General features: G+C 31.6%; 1 protein-coding gene across 1 annotated transcript; it reads right to left on the bottom strand.

Moving 5' to 3' along the window:
• Positions 1 to 343: 343 nt before the first annotated feature.
• On the bottom strand, positions 344 to 20,195 carry LOC147073705 (putative inorganic phosphate cotransporter). Its single transcript, XM_085944602.1, has 11 exons — positions 19,950 to 20,195; positions 16,928 to 17,058; positions 14,179 to 14,358; positions 12,880 to 13,018; positions 11,594 to 11,814; positions 9,441 to 9,590; positions 7,075 to 7,207; positions 6,638 to 6,762; positions 5,971 to 6,090; positions 2,442 to 2,574; positions 344 to 595 (listed from the first exon to the last, which is right to left on the bottom strand). Exons 1-11 carry the CDS (start codon positions 20,005 to 20,007, stop codon positions 546 to 548), a joined length of 1,440 nt encoding a protein of 479 aa, XP_085800728.1. The 5' UTR covers positions 20,008 to 20,195; the 3' UTR covers positions 344 to 545.
• Positions 20,196 to 21,473: the final 1,278 nt, after the last annotated feature.

Here is a 21,473-nt window from a genome sequence, read left to right as displayed (position 1 = left end):
ATTTTCGTAAAATTATCAAGCGCTTCGGTTCGTAAAACTTTCCATTTCGAGCGCTGATAATAGTATAACTAATATGAACTTACTATATAATGAATTAAAACCAATATACTATTAGGTACATTTTGTTATGCTGATTTTCCCAAAGTACAAAAACAGCAGGTAAGCATTACCTATCACGATAATTTAGAATCTTGCTTAACTTCTACATTTAATGCAAACTGGCCTTGTGTATTTTATAGTGCAGTTTTCAGCGAAGGTTGGTTATAGCGACTGCGCCACTCGTATCAAATCACAAACACCTTGGACATTGAGCTACAAATGATTTAGTCAACATTATAATCCCTGGTTTTTACAAAATTTTGAAATTACTTTAATGAAAGATAACAAATTATTATCTGTATATTATACATCCCATTCGTTTAGAAAACTGAGTAACTAATAATAATTGTTATGTACTTATATTTATATCACTTAGGTACTATAATAAAATAAAATTATTGAATACATTTTAATGACTAGGACATGCTTCACTTGGTTTTTCTTTATCACAAGTTTTTTGTAGAGAGTAAAGTATTAGCTTCCACTGACAGGTTTTCTGCAACACAAAATTTTTAATTAAATCACTCACTAAAATTATGCAATAAACATTTATGTACATATTATGCAATACGTCATGAATGGTTAAGAAATGTTCAAAATAAGGTTTATCTTTAAGGCAAAATCCCAACATCTAACAGTCTCTGACTGACTTGAAACACAAGTTAGGAGCATCAGAAAGTCAATCGTACATAATATTCAATACATGCTTCTTGACTAACTTATAACATCATATCTTGAGAGCTAAATTTCCATCCATCCAGCGGTCTTCGTGAACCCTCTGAAGAATACAGCAAATCAGACAGACGCTATCATGGGCCAGAAGATCGGGAAGTTATTAGTAAATAAAGCAAATAAAACTTTTGTTCACTCTAGTTGGTTTAAGGTTAGTTGTGAAAAAGTCACTTGTTCAATTTAAACCGTCTTCTTTATCGTATCCGGAAATTTGTACGTAAACAGTTCACCGCAAGACACTTATTCGTGCGCCGCAGTACGTGAAACATGAGTACGTGTAACATTTAATCAAATGACGAGTTCTTCGTTGAACATTTTACCGTGGAGTATATTTGTACGTATGCTTCAATATGTGGTGAATTTTATGAGATGTCTTTACTAGGTTAGGTAAGGTTAGGTTAGGGTTAATTTAATTGGAACAGTACCATTTGCAAACTATCCCCGCATTTTGTAAGCTACGTACAAATGTATTCCACGGTGAAATGTTCAACGAAGAACTCGTCATTTGATAAAATGTTATACGAACTCATGTTTCACATACTGCTGCGTACGAATAAGTGTCCCACGATCAATGACATTAATATAGACGAAGCATCTGGAAAAAAAAATGACACTCACTTTTTTGTCGGGTCTGCCGAATGGCATAATCTGTTTTAACGCCATTACAATAAAGGTGATATTGCTATAAATTCCCGATGTTTTTTGTTGGGTCTGCCGAACGGTTCGCCCAAACAAACATTGATACTAGAAACACTGTTCTAACGCTATTACAATAAAGGTGATATTGCTATAAATTCCCGACGCGTGATATCGCATAATGGATATTGCGTGACGTCTATAACTATGCACGTGCGAATGTCGCTATGAGTGAATTTACTTGCTAGTTACTATAATGAGTGCGTCGTCCATTAATAATGTCATTGCCCACGATGAATTGCATACGTACAACTTACATGTAACCCTTTTTCATGACTCAAATGACCTAATAAATCATATGAAAATTTAGTTGACAAGAAAACTTATGTTCACATTTAAGTGAGTTATTTCATATGACTGGTTCGCACGTGAACCGAAGAGGGTTTCAAAGAATGGGCAAAACCAGGAGACCATCCTCTTCTTCCAAGAGGTAATCTATAGTACTGAATAAGAAAAAACGGAAAGCCCCCAAAGCACCCAAGTAGGGCGTACTTGAGACAATATGATAAATTGGGGATCTTTAAATATCAACCATTGCAAGCGAGGTAAAATTCCACATATGAAACAAGTGTTACCATACACGACATACTCACTGAAATGCAATCACCATTGAGAATCCATTAATAACCCCATAAAACAATCAACACTATAAACTATATTATGTCCTTATCACATGTACATTACCCATTAACCACATGACATAAGCATTTATATTTTGTTAATTATGTATGTATGTCAATAGTCATTTCAACCAAAATAGCATGTAAATTATTAGAGAGTTGACTATCTCCCACAAGGGTTGTAGAGGATAAGGAAACCCAGAATTCGGCAGTGTTTCAGAATAAACACGGTCCTCGGTTACCATGGTGACGATAAATAAGATAACAATATAATTGCATTTTTTATATAATTACCTATATCCAATGAATTTTCTGGGTTATCCCAGATCTGTCTTTCTGAGGTTCCGAATATCAAAAAGCCAAGATTGCTGACAAAATAAATTCCACTTGAAAGAAAAAATAAGGTCCGCCATTGGGTTGGGTCTTCCTAGAAAGAATTATTTTCGATTAGCCTTATTTTCTTATATTACAACCATAACCTATGTAAGATGTAAATTGTTTTGTTTAGAAGATTTCAAATTTAGAATTATTGATTTCATCACTTCAATAGGATTCGATTAGAAGTGAAGAAAATGGTTTGATTTTATCATCATTTTAAAATAATTAACTAAACTAATTAGCCTGTCGGTCCAAATCTATAATTATTATCTCTACATACCTATATCATACCTATTTGATCATAATTTAGATGGATTAACATTAAATTTATATAAAGTAGAATTGCTATGATTAAAGCAGAACATGGTCCATTCTACATACCTGTCTTATAAACCGAACACTTGAGGTAAAATCTATACTAATTATTAATCATTTTAATTTTACAGCTCTAATAAAAATAATTATATTGTTACGATATTTGCAAGTGATTAAATAACGTCATTTTTATTTACACTTTTAAGATTGATTTTCATATTATTAATTACTACTTTTTTATAGACAATTGTATACAGACAACAATAAGTTGTGTCACAAGCTGTATGATATATTGCACCATCTTGTTGGAACCACACATCTTCCAGATCAAAATCATCTAATTCATGCCAGAAAAAAATCAGTAGGTAATCATGTTACCGTAGCGTTCTCCATTGACAGTAACTGCATTGCAATTTTCGTTTTCAAACTTTACGGTCCAATTACACCTCCAGATCATAAACCACACCAGACTATTAATTTTTATGGATAAAAATAATATATTTCATAAAAATATTATGTGTGTTTTCACTACTCTAAATGCAACAATAAATTGTGCTTATTTACGAAGCCATTTTACCAAAAATGAGGTTCATCGCTGAAGATTATTTTTTCATGAAATAATGGGTCTGTTTCAAGTTTTTCTAAAGCCCAATCAGCAAAATTTCGACGTACCAAATGGTCATTCGGTATAAGTTCTTGTGTTAACTATTTTATATGTGCCTTCAAATGCAAATCTTTATAAAGAATATTCCATACAGTGCCATAAGAACGTGTAGGTAATTGATTGTTCTTGATTTTCATCCACATTTTAATTCACAATATCTATAATTTTAGCAGTACGTTTACGATCTTGACGCGTTAGATGCTTCTCATCACAAACATGACCATTTGACTCGAATTTTTGAATTAAATTACGAATATGAAGCTCCATAGGTCAATTATTTTGACTATAATTTCATTTGTAATCGTAGCACGTAGCTCAAATAGATTCATTATTGTTGAAATAAATTTTTACACTATTTTAACACAATTTTGTATGTTTCAATGATGATTTTCCGAATAGGTAATACTGAACAGAAATGTCAATTTTGGTCGGAATCAAAAAAGAATAATTACAAGATAAAATGAACTTTTTATATACAACGTTTTTAAATTTTCTGTTGAATTATTATGCTCAATATGCTTAAACTTGTACTTGATATGAAGTAAATAAAAAACAAACAAACAAACAAAAATATAGAATATTGAAATGTCATTTTGACATTTCATTTTGATTTCCATTGTAACGCACGTATATATTAATAGTTTAGTTTCTAGGACCACCCCCTTAAGGTTCAAATAGACTATATGACGATCGGGCACATATATGCTAAGAGCGTTTTAGTGTCTATGATCAAATCTATGCCATTCTGACATTTATACATACATATTGTATGACAGCTGTGACATCGTATTTACACTCTGTGACACCCTGTGACACAAGACGCCAACATAAGAAACAGGTTTTTCGACATATATATGACCGATCGTCATAGAGTGTATTTGAAGCATTAGCAATCAATAATAGTCTTTTACTTTTAACGGATTTTTCTGAAATAACTTTCCATACAAAACAAAATTAACTGAAAATTAATTTAATTCTGCTTAAAGATGGCTAAAAGTAGTAAAAGAATGCATTGGCATCCTGTTCTGATATATTCTAAAAGTCTAGCTAGTCGGGAAGTTAGTTAAAAATCGATTGCAAGATTTGTACTGGACAAACAACCACCGGACAAACAAGAATACGAGCTAATAAAAACGTTGTAAAAATAAAAAAAGTACGTGGTTTGTTTGTGTCATTCTGTGTTTTTAGTGGTGATATGTTTGGCTATTATGAGAACAAATATCGCATTTAAATAGTTAATAATCATTGTATATCATTTGATTTCCTTCGTGTATATATACGTTATGTTAGTATATGAGAAAAACCATTACATATAAGGTTTTTTTTTCACTAGAAAGTTGTATCTATTATGTTCGGTTTGTATAAGAAAAAACATGACATTTAATTATTTATTCACCGTATATGTCACGTTGTGTATTTTAAATGGTTGATGCTCTGTTTGTATAAGAAAGCAAATATTGAATTTAGTTAATTAAGTAGCTAATTAAATAAAAAAAGTGTAAATATCGCCGACTATGGGTGTACATCTGCCAAGTCCACTTTTTCCGAAATTGAGATTTTGATGTTATTTTGTAGGGAAATTTTTTGTAGGTTTTACCAAAATGGAAATAATTGGATGCACGTAATTCTGCTATATAATTTTGATGCAGAACGAGATGCGTAAGTTTCAAGTCCACGTCGGTAGACCATTTTGGTTGGGAATGTCATAGTTGTGACATGCGTATAGTAAGAGATCTTAATATTAATTGTAGTTTTATATTGTTTGTGCATATTTTATTGGTAAAACTAAGGATAAATGTGCCGCTGAGGTGGCCATGAGATTTAACAACTTTCTTTTAAGACCAAACCAAACCTAACCTTACCTAACATAACATAATCTAACCTACTCCAATCTAATATTACCCCATATAATCATAGTTTATGATAGTGGTGCATCAAAATGTATGAAAATTTCAAATTTTCAATTAACGATTATTGGATCGAAAAGCCGATGCGCCGACAGAAAAAGGTATTTATTATAATTGTCTACATGGAATAAACTGCTTTCGTAAAAAAAAAATTAAAATCTCATGGCCACCTCTGCAACACAATTACCAAACTAGGATTAATACAATAAGGTAAGTGTCTAAATTACTTTATTAACTAATTTTAAAGTAAACAACAAAGTAAATTTGAGGTTAGTTTGTCGTTCGTTTTTAGATGTGTTATATGATATCATTTTTGACTGATTTTATGAAGGAAGTCATGTCTAAATAATATAAGTATGCTCTAAACGGAGGCGATTATAAAAAAAAATGAGAAAACCTGCATATTCGAAAATTTTCTTTCTATAAATTAATGGAAGTGTTACAAGTACGCATTGAACAGTACGATCTCAAATTAAATTATAAATATTTGTGGTCGCAACGACTCTGGTCGTGGTCGTAGCCTCATTAGTGCGAGAATAATTATTTAATAAAATATTACCGGATCACAAAGTATAGCTCCTGCAGCTAACGGAGCTAAATATGCAGAAGTTGAAGCGAAAAAGTTTCCGAAGCTCATCAGAGTTCCAGCAAAATTTGGAGAGAGATCAATATGATTCATCTGAAAAAAAAACCTTTCATTATTGTATTGAAGATAAATATTATAGGGTTATAGAAGTATAGGGTTGCTATTAATTAATATGTCTTGTATTTACAGAACTGTCACTATGCTCCATCTCCATGGCCCAAAAATCAACCTGAAACTTAATACTCAATTACTAATCATTGATTGTCGTGTATATTGTATTATTGAAAAATACATTAATTATTCCTAAAAACTCTATAATAATAAAAACCGACCATGTCCGATCCTAACAGGATCATATGGGCCTCCACAGAATGGAGGTTTGTATTAACAGATTTTGTTTTTACGAGAAATGGAAATCAGCCACTTGCTCCCATACACCATTACTCATACACAAACTGAAAAACAATTTATGTGTACCTACTTGCCAGACCCAGGACTCAAACCTGAGACCCACGACGCCATAGGCCAACGCTTAAGCCGATAATTTGAAATGAGAGTCTTACATTATTTTATTAATATATTAATAATAGACATGCTTTTGTGGATTTACATTAGTCATCATTCAATAAAATATACAAACCAGGAATCCTATACATGCCAAAGAGTCAAAAGCAGATATCAATGTAATGATAGTTATTGCCAGTGTAAGACTTCCAGTGGGAACCATAGGCAAGGCTATCAGTAGTAATGAAGGAAACCAACAACCTGAAAAACAAAAATAAATTAATATTCCTAAGTATAAAAAAATAATAATCTCAATAAACGCTTCATCAAAAACAAAATGTCAGCGATATTCAAATTCACCTCGATTAATAATTATATTTACCGTTACACCCAGCGCATTTTTATAAAAGAAATTTAAATTAAAAATTGCAGGAAATCCATTGTACACCGCCGTTGAGGTTTTGGTCCAAAATCTCAAGGTGATTTGTATGCAAAAAAATTAATAATTTCAAAACTGAACTGGATCAAGAAGGTACTACCTATAAATATTATTATTATTTAAAACAAACATACTTATTGTAGTCGCAAGCTTTCTTACTGCGTTAACTGACAATATTTCCTTGTTTATAAGAGTATCAGCAATCTGACTGGCTATAAGGCCAACTATCAATGCGGCTATAGATGGTACAGTTGAGAGAAGTGCACTCTGAAAAAACAAATAAAGAATTATATTTTTTAGTAATATGCGTAAAATATTTCGACGCCAACGTTCCCTCCCACACCTACCAAAATGTGTCCGCACACGTGTTTTCATGCCCCGCACAGTCCTCACACAAAAATATTGTAAAATAAATAGAATATGCAAGGAGAATTCACGTCTGGAAGGAAGTGGATTTAATGCAGGTTGTATCTTTTAAAAATGCATTTAAGTCAAAAAGTACACCGGGATGCTGTTGTAAAAATCTGGTTGCAATCTAGTCAAAGTGTTAATTAGTGATAATGTACTATTGGCTATAAACATAAATATGCTTACATGATTTCTGTACAATATATTCATAATCATGTATCTAAATACACAGATATTCCCGAAAGCGGACGAATTAGAAATTATGCATTAATGCGGTAATTTGTCGAATGCATTAATGCAGTAGTTAAAAAAGAATATTTTGACGAATTACGGACAAAGTCTCGGTTTCATACATTAATTGTTGATGAAAGTACGGATATATATGTGCAAAAAATGCTAATTTAGTACGTCAAAAAATATCGATAATGTTCGATGATTGATAGAAAAAAAATTAGGTTTTATCATTGCAAAATCACTTTCGGTGATCTAAAGGGATTTTCCACAATATAAATTGAATAATAATTATTAAGTTTTAGTTAATACAGTTCAGTGGTTAATTGAATATATACACGCACCGTGGATACAAGTGTACTTAAATATGACTGTCATAACTCATAATTTTATCTTGTAGGTGTACGATTTTATAGCACTGTATGCGCTGTTGGCGTAATAGCGCCTATATATTATGTGCATGGATTTACTGGCAGCAATAGTGAGTATTTTAAACTATCGTGACAATAACTGTTTACACGTAAAAGTGCTGACTGTCTCTCCAATTCATTCTTTAAGAGTGAGCGAGACGCGATGTTGTCATTTTATGGCACTATTTCATACTATTTCACAGGTAGTGAAAATCGGTCAACCTGAAAATTTGTTCGTAGTTCGTTTTTTTTGACGGCAGGTTCGCCACTATCGATTTACTGCACGGGCGCAGATCGAAAAAATCCTACTGTCGCATGAAAATTTATAAGCTTCCAAACTTGTTTGATTCATGCATGCAATCTTGCCAACTGCAGGATAATACATGTTTACCCATACATTTTCTTGTTCTGGCCGCGATAATACTTACTGTCAACTAAGTAATATACAAATATTTGTAAATATTTTTCAAGAGACTTAGTTTACAGAGTTAGAGAGAATAGTTTACAAAAAATTATCTTATCGTTTGGTATTCACCAGGTATTTTTTTTTTATTAAAATCCTTCTTTAGTCCAGAAAGTAAGTCTTATCAAGAAGATTATATATGTACGTTTGAGGTTATACTTTGATTGTTGTGATTTTTGAGAACTGGGTAGATGGTAAATGTCATGGCCTCTACATACTGAAGTGAGCTCCCAGGGCATAATCTTTGTCGGGCCTCCCTACCTATTGCTAATTTTGAATGCAGTGTGACTCTCAACAGTATCATTTTTTTTAAATATTGTTGAAGGTAACATTAAGGGTTTTCAGTGTATTTTTAGGTATTCTTTGTATTTTTTAATACATCTACTTGAATTATAAAGTTGTCGAGTATCAATACAAAGCAATCAAAATTGCATCGCACAATCACATATTTGAAAATAATATTAATATCTTTGAAGGGTCGCAGATGACTTTTTTTTAAACTATAAGAGCGATTTTTAAGTGCATTTATCTCATGTATCTGGTTGACCCGCCACGCCAAACCCCCTTGAACTCGGGCTCTCAGGCTAGAGCCCTGTCAGTCACCTGCATGGCATGGTTAATTTCCATATTGTAATTGATTAGAGATGAAAATTTTAAATGTTAATATCGTGAGATATGTTAAAATGTTGTTAATGATTGATAAAAATATTGACAGCAATTAACTAACAGAATTTTAAATCTAAATAGGTCTCCATTCCTCACGATTTTCTACTGAAAAATTTCCACCTACTGTACTTAATTGTTTTTTTTTTGTTGAAAATTACCTGCTAACCCTTTCTTATATTACATGGTTTTTACCCCCTTACTGTTGACAAACCGTATATTTATTTTATAGATAAATTCACTATCGTTGGATAGTATAGGTACTATGTGAACAATATAATATCTGAAATACATTTATATAATTGTTTTAGATTGACTTTCTTACATTTTTGACATCGACTTTCAGTGCCATTTTTAAATAACTAGGAGTTTCTGCAACCATTGTACTAAATCCAAAAGTTGACCCAGCCTGAATTGTAATCAGTGCATACATCTTACTTGACGTCAATATTGACTTCCACGGAACCTTCGTCACCTGAAAACAGTTTTCATTCTAGTATGAGTATTTATCTCCAATCAATTTGATTGGTATCATGTTAATTAAATTAAAAAATGAATTTGTTTTTTATTAACATGGTCCAAATTTACATCATAAGATCACATTACATCATCTGTGATATTATTAACTTTTTGTTAAATGAGTTACGACTAATCGGTTAAAATTGAAACCGAGAGTTTCTTAACTAACCAAAAACCGATAAATTTAGAAACGGTATTTTTATAAGAAAAAATAGAATTATGTAAAAAGACGCATCATCAACTGCGCAGGGCGGCGTGACAACAAATAAAATTTTGCGTAGGTACTAAATTTGTTTCCTACCATGCAATAAACTGATAATCCATGTTACTGGGAGGTTGTATACGATTAAAACATTTTTGAAATGCATAATTAGCTTTTCCAAATCCCAAATACTTAGCTAGGTTCACATCCCATGTGAAGTTGCTTACTCAAAAAATAAGCGTCCTTACAATACTTAGGTGCCATCAGAGAAAGTACACAAAGGTAAATAACCAGGTAAGTAGTATTTTAACTGATATACTATAGATCGAAATAAAATTGAAAATACAAAATATTATTTAAACCTAATATATGTTTTTAAATATAACGGTTTAAACCGATTCAAACGGGTAGTATTTTTTCCCCTGCTGGATGCCCTAATACTGATATTTGAATCAGCCATTATTACAATTTTGATTGAAATGTAAGATATATTTTGATATTTTATGACGTGCTTATAATCCGAAATAATTCTCAATAGTTAGCTCAAATATCTTATAATTAATAAAAAAATCTTCAATTCAAAAACAGTATAATGTAGCTCTACCACGTAAATGCTAGTTCAGTAAATAATTTATTAAAATATTCCTTTTATTCAACGAATAATTTACGAGATTTGAGATTGCAACATACTTTATTGAAGATACATAATCTGAAAACACCTCAGAAATATACATAGGTACAATCTTGAATAAAATATGGTGCCGGACAGTTCTTCAGTTGGATGACTACTAGTTAATTTCATCGTAATTAAGTAGGATGCAAGCGGCTAAATTAGTAAACCACGTTACTGGCCGACATCATATTTTTTATTATTACCACGTTTTTATCAGCTCGTTTTCTTGTTTGTCCAGTACAAATCTTGCAATCGATTTTTAACTAACTTCCCGACTAGCTAGACATTTAATACTTTTAGAATATATCATATCACGATGACAATGCATTCTTTTAATACCTTAGCCATCTTGAAGCAGAATTGAATTCATTTTCAGTTAATTCTGTTTTGTATGGAAAATTAGTTCGGAAAAAATCTGCAAGGTGGCGCTTCGATCGAATTCAATGCTTGCACTTTTGCGTAACGGCGTTCGACGATTTTGAAAAAAGAATCAACTCTCTTTCTTGTTTTTTGTTTGTTTGTTTTTTACTTCATATCAAGTACAAGTTTTAAAAATCTCATATATGTTTGAAAATTTCTTATAATTGCTCTCTTTATTACGCATTTGATCATTTTCTTTCAAGTTGTTGGGATAATTCATCAAAAAAATTAAAAAAAAAGTATTTATAAATAGAATTGTCAAATTTATGTGATTCAACAGAATTTGAAAACGTGGTATATAAAAAGTTCTTTTTATCTTGTAATTATTTCTAATCTATGAACTGTGACAGTAACGCGGTGCGAAAAACCAACAGTGAACGGTTCGCCTTAAACTGCGTCACGTGGAGGTTGTTTTGGACACCGTTTAATCCTGCAAATTCTGTCGCGTTACTTTGCTCGACTCGACTTATGCTCGTAGGTATTTTTGATATCTTGAGTTATAGGTATCTCAGAAGAAAGCTGCATTTTTTCTATAATTGAGTCTACATTGCGAAATAACTTTTAATTAATTAAGTCAGCCCTAACACCATGTTATCCAGTTACGTTTGTTAATATATAAGGTAATTTAAACATCTTTGTTTTGCATTGAATGTTATTTGATTACCTTATTATTTTTATTGGTCCCCAACGAGTCTTCAATGAACATTCTCTCTTCATATGATATAAATAAATGCTTGGCAGGAGAATCTGCACCTAGTATGAACCAGAGTGTTCCCACAATAATACTCAGGGTACCGAAGGTGTAGAAAATACTTGGCCATCCAACACTGGTCGTAGCTAAAAGACCTGACGATGGTAACGATATGAGCATCCCAAAGTTTGCTCCTATAACAAAATAATTAAAAACATGCCAAAAACGAGTAAAAAAAAAATAATAAAATAGTTAGATATTGGACTTAAGTATATTCGTAAAATAAAGACAGCACATTTTGATAATCCTTTGTAAATTATTTGTCATATAAATATATTATAGGTATAATTATAATAATATAGTTCACAACTGTCCGCTGAACTGATTAGTGTATCAAGGCATGGTCACGGGCACACCCCAAACTTTTTGAAGCGGGCCTCTTGACTAGGATCTTTGGCGGCCCCCCTACCTATCGCTAAGGCGAAATGTAGTGCAATACTCTACAGCAGCGTTTCCCAACTGGTATTCCGCATATCCTCAAGGTTCGTGGGCGGTAAAATTGAGGGCATTACGTCTATTTTAAAAGATTGTTTGTGTTATTTTACTAAATCCACTGTAAGTATTTTATTTACTACAGTAAACTTGAGTATCTGGTGAACTCAGTCTTAGGTATCTGCTCCTGAGACATTGCGAGGCGTAAAAAACTGCTGATGCTTCACATCGAAACGTAGGACTTTGTGAGACGCTTGATCAAAACCGAGTGTAGTGCGGGGTGGATTGGTTTGGAGGGGTCTATGTTTGTGTTGTCGGTGATTATAGATATTCTAAAAATTCGTGAGTGTTGAGCATAATGAGGCGTCACTTGCAAGTATGTATTTTGTTTTTGCTTCGTTCACCTGGAATTCCATTTACTTCTCTTTACATTGTGATATATGACTTTGCTACTATATCTTTTCATTAGCATATTGGAGTAGTTGTACGGCTTTATTGTATAGGTATAACTTCTATTGTTTAGATTAAAGAGTTTTTGATGACTTTTTCCAGTCATATATTGAATAGCAGACAGGCAAGGACATCACCTTATCTGAGATCATCGTATGTGTGTTTTTGGATTTCCAAATACAATTTGGAGTTCCAATAAAATTGTATCCTTACTTGACATTCGACTTTTGTCGTATATACTCGTATTTAAAATATGCTTATTAGTTTATGTTTATATTAAACACGTAGGTATAATAACGAAAAATACATATTCTTACCGATATAAATGAATGTTCCCATCCGGTTTCTTTCGCTGAGAATAGACCATTTACCCAAAATCGTATGGATCGACGATAATATACATCCCTGCCCGAGTCCTTGGAGGGCTCGGAATAAACAAACACCTTTCCAGCTACCCTGAATATTAAAAAAATGCCGAGAATATAATAAATATTTACGAAATTCTGTTCTCTAATTACGTCATTAACAAAGCTGACCAAAGAGACTTAACTAATAATCAAAATTGTAACAATATATTGGTGGCGCTTTTAGCAGTGGACTATAATTTAAAGATGCTGGTTGGTGGAGTATGGATCTAGGTGGGGGAGGGGTTTAACAGGATTCCAGGCACTGACATTTTGTGTTGAGAGAGCTGACGCGTGCTGGAGCCGATTCAGTGTTCACGCACTCACGTACTGGTAAACGGACGGTTTGGAATGTCACCCTCACGGTTTTGTTATTTGATGATGAATGATGATGACAAGTTCAGGATGAATGATAGACGCGACGTTTGCTCAAACCGTATCAGATTTAGCTCAACGAAGGTCGAACAGATGTGTTTTGTCTGAGTCACTCTGTAGTTCACGACGGCGTAGTTTTAACAAGCCTACACGCGCCTGTTGTCTTGATGTAACTCATTGTAACGTCAAAAGGGTATTCGATGGATGAATCACTCTATACGCACAGCGGTTTATGAACAATTCACAAGTGGCAGTTCGCGACGGCTAAGCTATAACAAGCCTGCACACGTCCGTTTTCTTGATGCCACTCGAGCTAACTAAATGTTATTCGCAATCACGATCAATCCACGACACGTAACTGCTGGTCGCCCTGGTCTTGCGATAATAATAAATAATGATGTGAGGTAGATGGGGAAATAAGGAATGGCGGCCACCATACTTGGCCAAATGGTAATACAAATGGTAATATCATATTGATTATTTAAGCTACGATGACTTCTTTTAAAATAAACATCAACTCAAAATTAAATGCATTTATTTTAAGCCCACTGTAGAATACTGCTGAATTGCTCAACTTTGAAGCCGTAGATACGGATTCAATACCCTAGATTCCCAAATACAAAGTGTATGGATCATTACGTTTATGGATCATCTAACGTACGCGAAACTCTTCATTTTCAACCTCATGTAGGACACTCACAGTTTTAGAAAAAACTCAGACAAAAATACGTATTCTGACGTTATACGTTTTTACACTTTTCGTTAGTTTACTATTTGTTTCTTGTGACACTTTGTCCCATAATAAGTTTTAAAATGTATTTAAAAAAGACAACTTACCAAAGTAGCCGCATATGGTATGACGTATGTTGCTAAACCATTTAATGTTAAACCAATCGTAATGCATATCCTTCCACCATATTTGTGGGCCAGTTGGCCTCCGGGAATTTGCATTATCGTATAACCGAAGTAAAAAGAACTCAAAATGTAATCCTGGATTTGTTTGGACCAATCAAATGTCTGTAAAATAAACAATATTTAAAACCATCACGATCGAGCATGCTGGCATATGTATATTACAGTTTATAATGGGTGTTATACAACATGAGAATTAAAATGAGAATGTATGAAAGATGCTATGTCTTTTCGATCATCCTATATTATGGAGTGAAGGCGTGTATGCTTATAGGGTTAATGTTAAGAAAATTTGAAGCTTTAAAAATGTAGGTTATGTGTAATGAGACTTGGAACAGGGTTATGGCCATTTGTGTGCTTTGGTCAGGAAGCTAAAGTAGGGCGTGTTCTAATAATCAAGAAGTTCTTTAAAGTAGACTACCAAAGTTTACGGTTAAAATAAAATCTGACCGGTACAAAAGGTCGAGAATTAAAGTCCGAGTGAATTAGGTAACAGTCTATATCCAGGGTACGCGACAACTGGACACCAGGACAATTATTGTACTACTGTCGAATGAAATAAATATACGTTGATTAAGATTTTATACAGAGAGTAGAAGAAGAATTTTAATCAGTTTCTATTTCTACTTAGTAGTTTTAATTCATTTTGCTTTCAACATACTTAATGTTTTTTATTGCAGATTGAGAATTATCATGCCTGAGGCTTTATATAAAAATAAAAGAACTCTCTTCTCGTTGAAACTTAAACATATGCACAAATAAATTATTAATTACGTGTGCATATTTAAATTCTCACCAAGTATTAAATAATACTATCAAAATACATATTTTAAAAGTACCTATAATAACATTCGAGATATGCAGTTCTCCGCTTATTTGGGTATTAAATGCCAACTCTGGTTTGTTTTTGAAAGGCGTCTAAAACAAAGAGCACATGCATGCTCTGTATTAGTTGGAATAACAGAATTATGAAAGTCGAGGATAAAAAGGTTATTTAATTTTAAAAGGCAAATCTAGAATGCTATACTTTAGTCACACTATGCAACATACCTACTTAGAGATAATAAAATCTGCATTTTCACCATTCAATGGAAGATTTACGGTGAATGAGGCCCTTAAAAGGGCACACAAAATTAATATCCCAACTCAAGAATCACATAGACTAGTTTGAGAATTGTTTTCCATCCCTGTTTAGACCAGTAACATAATATTAATAGGGAATAAATATTTCAAATCACGGCAGACGTCCCATAACGATTATAGTATAGAAATAAGACGCAATTTATTAGTAAGTATCTATTTACTGATATTATATAGATTATATCTTGCTAGGAAGATATATCAACAGAAAAAAAAATTAAAAGAAGAAAATATATACAACGCGTTGCTTGGAAAAATTCTCTTCTATGTGGAGATATGTATCCAATTAAACTTTACGTTACACAATCGTGTATTTTTTTGATGATAAATAAGCACCTAAAATTATTATGACTCTATGGAGGAACTAGAATGTGATTTTCTTTCTCTGTGTAAATATAATAATTAATTTTTCTGTCCACATAGGAAAGTATTTCTCATCTGTGAAACTTGTGAGTGTGTGTTCGATAACATAATATAATATCTATCATAATACAATACATAACATAATATCTAACAACAATCATATTACAGTGTTTCAGTTTCACGGTAATTTTTTTTATCGAGAGCAAAATATCCAATGGGTGGTTAAATTTGTGACAACCATAATAATGTCGTGAAAAGTTTGTAAATATAACTACTCATGGCCCCCACATCCTGAAGCGGGCCCCCAGGCTAGGATCTTTGGCGGCCCCCCTACCTATCGCTAAATATAAAGGCAGTGACACAAGAGCGTTTTCCAAATGGTGTTCGCGGTAAAATGAATGTGTATATGTAGTGTTTTTCTGCATATTTTAATACATCCATTTGAATAATGGAGTTGGCGAGTATCGATACACAATTAAAATTTGTATCGCACAACCATAAAATTTTAAATAATAACATTCTTGAAGAAAAATAGTTCCACAGGCGACTTTTTTTTACAATTATAGAGAATTTGTGATGTGTGTTTATATCACTTGTCTGGTCGACTCGCCATTTATATTTAAATATATATACATATATTTTCTACGAGATGGAGCGATAATCTAGGGGATTTCATGAACAGGATCTGCGCTCCGGTGCGTTCCTCCATTTCGAGCGCTGGACTGTTACTTTGATTTGTTTCAAGTTTCATATTTAGATGCTTAAAACTCTCGTCAGTAAGAGTTAGTTATTCTGAGATGAAGTTACATTTTTTACATTTTGTACATTTGCGAAAAAATATAATATTTATGTCACTCTCTTGTAAAGATTCAAATTGTTTTTTACAATATTACATATTAGAGTATACGCTTCATAACTTTGCACTCTGGCTCTAGGATGAAAAAAAATGTAAATTCTAAAAATATATTTTTTTAAATATATTATCTATTTATTTACTTATTACAACATAATATATTAATACAAGTGAATATTATTTTTGATCTAATTTTATGCGAGGTAATCAGGAAAATAGGCGCATCAGTGTAGTAAAAAGTGCAAAAAAAGTGCAAAGAGTTATCAAACATAATATACTCTAACACCCTCGATATGCATATAAATATATAGTTATTACCATTATTCCATCCTGTGGTGTAGATTTATCGGTCATGGCAATAATTGCAACACTCATGCTGACTCTCAAGCAGTATGCAGATGCCATCACCGAGAATAATAATGCAGTCTGGACATGTCTGTATCCCCACCCTAATAAACATTATAAGACATCACGTATAATACCATAATATTGAATCGATTATAAGACGTATGTTTTTCTCCTATCTAAATTCTGTTGCCAGTTGGTGAATTTGTGGTACGTATTCAAATTGATGGCGTCTAACAATCGATGTTAAAAAAAACTAAACTTAAAACGCATCGATCAACGGCGGAATCTGATTTAGAATAATCGGAAACTGAACCTGACTTCAGACTCTGCAGATCTATTCAAACTACATAACACCCAGTAACACCATTTTGTCATATGTAAATATGATTATACGATATATGATATACAACGAATTTTGACTATAAATACCCAACGGCGGTAATATTTTATGTCAATTATCTTAGTTAGTTGTAACGGTTTTCCAAAAAATTTACATGTTTTTTAAATAAATAGTAATGCTGAGGTGTAGTTATTATTGGCGTTTTATACGTTCTGCAAATTGACAAATAAATGTTATAACAATAGTGTGAAGTTCTTTGCAAATGAACCTGCAAGGCGAAGTCACTTCTAACTAATTTTATATTATGTGGACATGTTGTCTTTTTTTGCTTCGAATTCATTGACTCTTTCACTCTAGAAGAAGATTTTCAACATCTTTGGCTATGCATCTATTCAGTGTGCAAGGCAGTTATCTAAATAGTATTCGTGTTTTGCCCATAGACACTTGCTGTGTTTGCTCAGTGCGATGACGTCACATGAAAATGATGAGCGCTTGGCTAATAGATACACACAATAGAACTGCCACATCACAATTTGCCATGATTTTGGAGTTAAGTTTTTTTTAATATACCTGCTGATGATTATAATAATATGGAAGATAAATAAATAATATTATATTTATTTTTAACTTTATTGTCATTTTATAAATTTCATCTTTACAGTAAATGTATTTTAACTCTATTATTAGTATTGAAAAATATGGATCCTTCTAAATTACTGGCTAGACGCTCATGCTTTACGACAAGCTTATCTGCGCAAACCGGTTTGTATCGGGATGCCCGTGTGTATGGACGGGACAACTGTAGCTCGCTCAAACCGAACAGCGCTGTAAAAGTAGTTTGCACAAGCTATACCGCGCAGATAAGTCGCCGCCGTCTAGCCGGCGCATTAATCGGTAGCGTTTATAACCAATGCAACATAATAAATATATATTATCTACAATAATTACAATAATATAAATAAATACTGAGGATTAAACGAAAATAAGTGCGCCTGTGATCAACTTAAGAAAATCGGCTTAAATGTTTAATGACATTGTAAATAATTATATATGACAGTTTCAACATTCTGTAAACAAGAAAATGATTCTATAATAATCTGTAACCACTAAGCCAATAAAATATTGATTTTTTTTACTTATTTATATTGTATATTATTATACAGCTTAGAATGGCAATGTAGAACGTTTCTCAGAACTTTTCGTACTTTAAATCCGGTTTCACACATAAATTGACATGTGGTGATTTGAAAAATGCTATCAACTCATTTTTTGATAACTCTGCTATTCGTGGTAGTATTGACATGTGTCTCTGAAATCTTAGAAATAAATTCTTTGGTCTTCCGGAGTGAAAAACTAGTCTACCATTGGTATTGCCAATTGTGAGGGCAATAACTCTGTTCAACCGAATCGCTTCGGATATTGATATATTATTCCACCTACATGCGGATGACTATTAATTGGTGGACGTTGTTTTATAAATTCTTCAACTATGTTACACGTACCACATTCAACGTACGTCCATGTACATGCTTTATATTTTTTTGTATTTACCCTTTATACTCTTTTAATACTGTTTTTTTCTAATACTGCTTCTATTTCTATTTTTCAATACTATTTCTTTGTTCTTTCATGTCTTATTGTGAATGTCATAAATTTCTAATAAGCAAAGTTTATTAAATGTAATTAAATAAATTTTAATTGGAATTTGATTTTTTTAAATTGTTACGTGTACCTACTAGTTTAATCCTCGGCCCGTGAAATGGAAGGATTTAATTTAATTGAAAAACAAAAAACATTCGTTTCATTTATTATTAACACCATCATAGAAAACATTATGGAGGTTTGGCAATCTATATACGTGGACTCATTTATAGTAACATGTCAATTAATCACTGAAATACTACAATAGTTCATACAATCTTTTATTAATGCACAAAAAAAAGTAATTAGGTAAAATTTTGTTAGCGAGAGGTAAGTAAGGTCCAAATCCAAATTTGGGGAAAATGAGTTGTTACCTTTTTAAAAATTGATGTATCGTTCTCATAATGTATCTATTTAATAAAAAATAAAATATTTTTGAACAAAAAACTAAGAAGCGTAAAATATTTAAAAACTACAAAGAATGCAAATCAGAAAATATTTACTATAAAAGAAATGAAGGTAGGTAATAGGTACCTTAAATTTTATTTTTATTTTATAAACGCTGGAAATATCATTAATTTATCCCTTCTGTAAAGTCGAAAATATGGACTTACCATAGTTTACCTCTCGCCTACAGAATTATTTTTTTACAATCAAACTAAAAAAATCAATAATATTAGGAATACACAAAAATGACACATGTGCTTTTATGACTGTTTTAAAAATAACATATAATTTGATTCATATATTTTGAAAAATTAGCAGAAAACAATGAACAATGTTGAAATAAATATTTATTCATATTTAAATGACTTAAGTATTACTAATATTGTATAAAATAATATAATTTTATCTATAAAATCGTTAGGTACGAATTAATTATTCATGTACACAAAGAATTAAGAATAAGTAAAAATATTGCAATTATTTTGATAAAAGTTTAGACATGTTATTTAATAAATAGTATGTTACATTTAATAATATATTAGAAATATAAAATATAATATTTACCATGTGTCAGTTTTCCTACATCCTGTAAATCAGCCGTTTTTTCAATGTTTTTCAACATTTTATTTAAAATTCACTTTTGAATTTAACAATAATAAATTCTAGGTAACGTCTAAGAACAGATTGATTTCAAAATTTATTCTTTTAAAAAACAGTATGAAAGTTTATTTGATAAAATTTTAAAGAACCACAAAGATAGTAAACATTTTCTAATAATGTCCTTACTTTATAGTAGCTCAAATTCAAATCAAAGATATACTCTCTAAATACACTAAGTATATTATGTAGGTATGTTATATTTCATGATTAGTCAAAAGCATTGTGCAAATATTTGTTTTTTCACGCTGGCTAAATTATGTATACAGTGATAAAACAAGAGGCATTATTCGTTGTTTTGAGCAAAAATAATTCACATTGCAAACAATGTTTCACTTACCTTATTTTTAGTCAAAGTTTAAGATAGCACAAAAAAGGTGATCACTAAGCGCAGTATAATATAATAAACAAATAAATATTGTTATAATGGTTTTTAATTATATTAAGTACAATAGTATTGGCTAAAATAATAATTGTCATATTAGATAGTTAATGCTATGAGGAAATTTGTTTTATGTAATTTATTACTTGGGTACATTATCTTACACATCATGAGTTTAATGTATATATAATTTTTATAATTAATATTAATTAATAATTATTATTAATTATTGCATAATTTTTAATGATACGTAGTTAATAAACATTTGTAAATGTATTGAGTCTTCTTTCAAATGGAGTTTTTCATGGGTTCTCTTTGAAAATTGCTGAAGCAAGTTCCAGTTTGACATGAGTGCTTGTTTGTATATAAGTATATAAAAAAACAATCAGCGTGGTTCTACGATCTGTGAGTTAATGCCTATAGGGCCGTATGTAGAGATTACCAAATTCTTTATAAGCTATTTATCCGATTTTCCACCATATAGCGTATAGCATTGTTTGTGACGTAAGCAATCTGACGTCACACGCCATTCAAAATGGCTGCTTCATCTGTCACTTTTAAATGTCATGTTAATAATGCATTCATTACAACAAACGTTTGCTTAAGGCCTTGCTCATTTTGTAGACTCTGTAAAACGTTTTCGAACTTTGAAAACAGTTCCTAGTCGTGCGGTTTACAAAATACATATAGTTTTGATCTATAGTCTATAATCTAGATAGTAGGATGGTTGATATATAGATAGTAGGATAACATGGATTTACGTAAGATTACGATAAAATATCTCTACTAAACGACCGCAAAGATAGGTACCTACTGCTGTATCTGTATAATATTATACAGAGATCATTACATTACATTCTAAACTAAAACCATTTTCATTTCTGTCATTACTTATTCCGTTTTGACATCTCATAATAATACAAGTGATTGAAGTGAAGTTAGTCATAATATAATTGTATGTATTGCCATCAAATGGAAATATTTATCGGAGATACTTTATCCTTTCGTACAGTAGAATTATAAAATAAATGTGATAACATAACTGATAA

Source organism: Rhyacophila brunnea, unplaced genomic scaffold (assembly GCF_057557595.1).
Source record: "Rhyacophila brunnea isolate RB1 unplaced genomic scaffold, BYU_Rbru_1.0 scaffold_17, whole genome shotgun sequence".
Taxonomy (NCBI): domain Eukaryota; kingdom Metazoa; phylum Arthropoda; class Insecta; order Trichoptera; family Rhyacophilidae; genus Rhyacophila; species Rhyacophila brunnea.
Note: the sequence above shows the minus strand (reverse complement) of the source record. Positions and strands in the feature narration are given on the sequence as shown.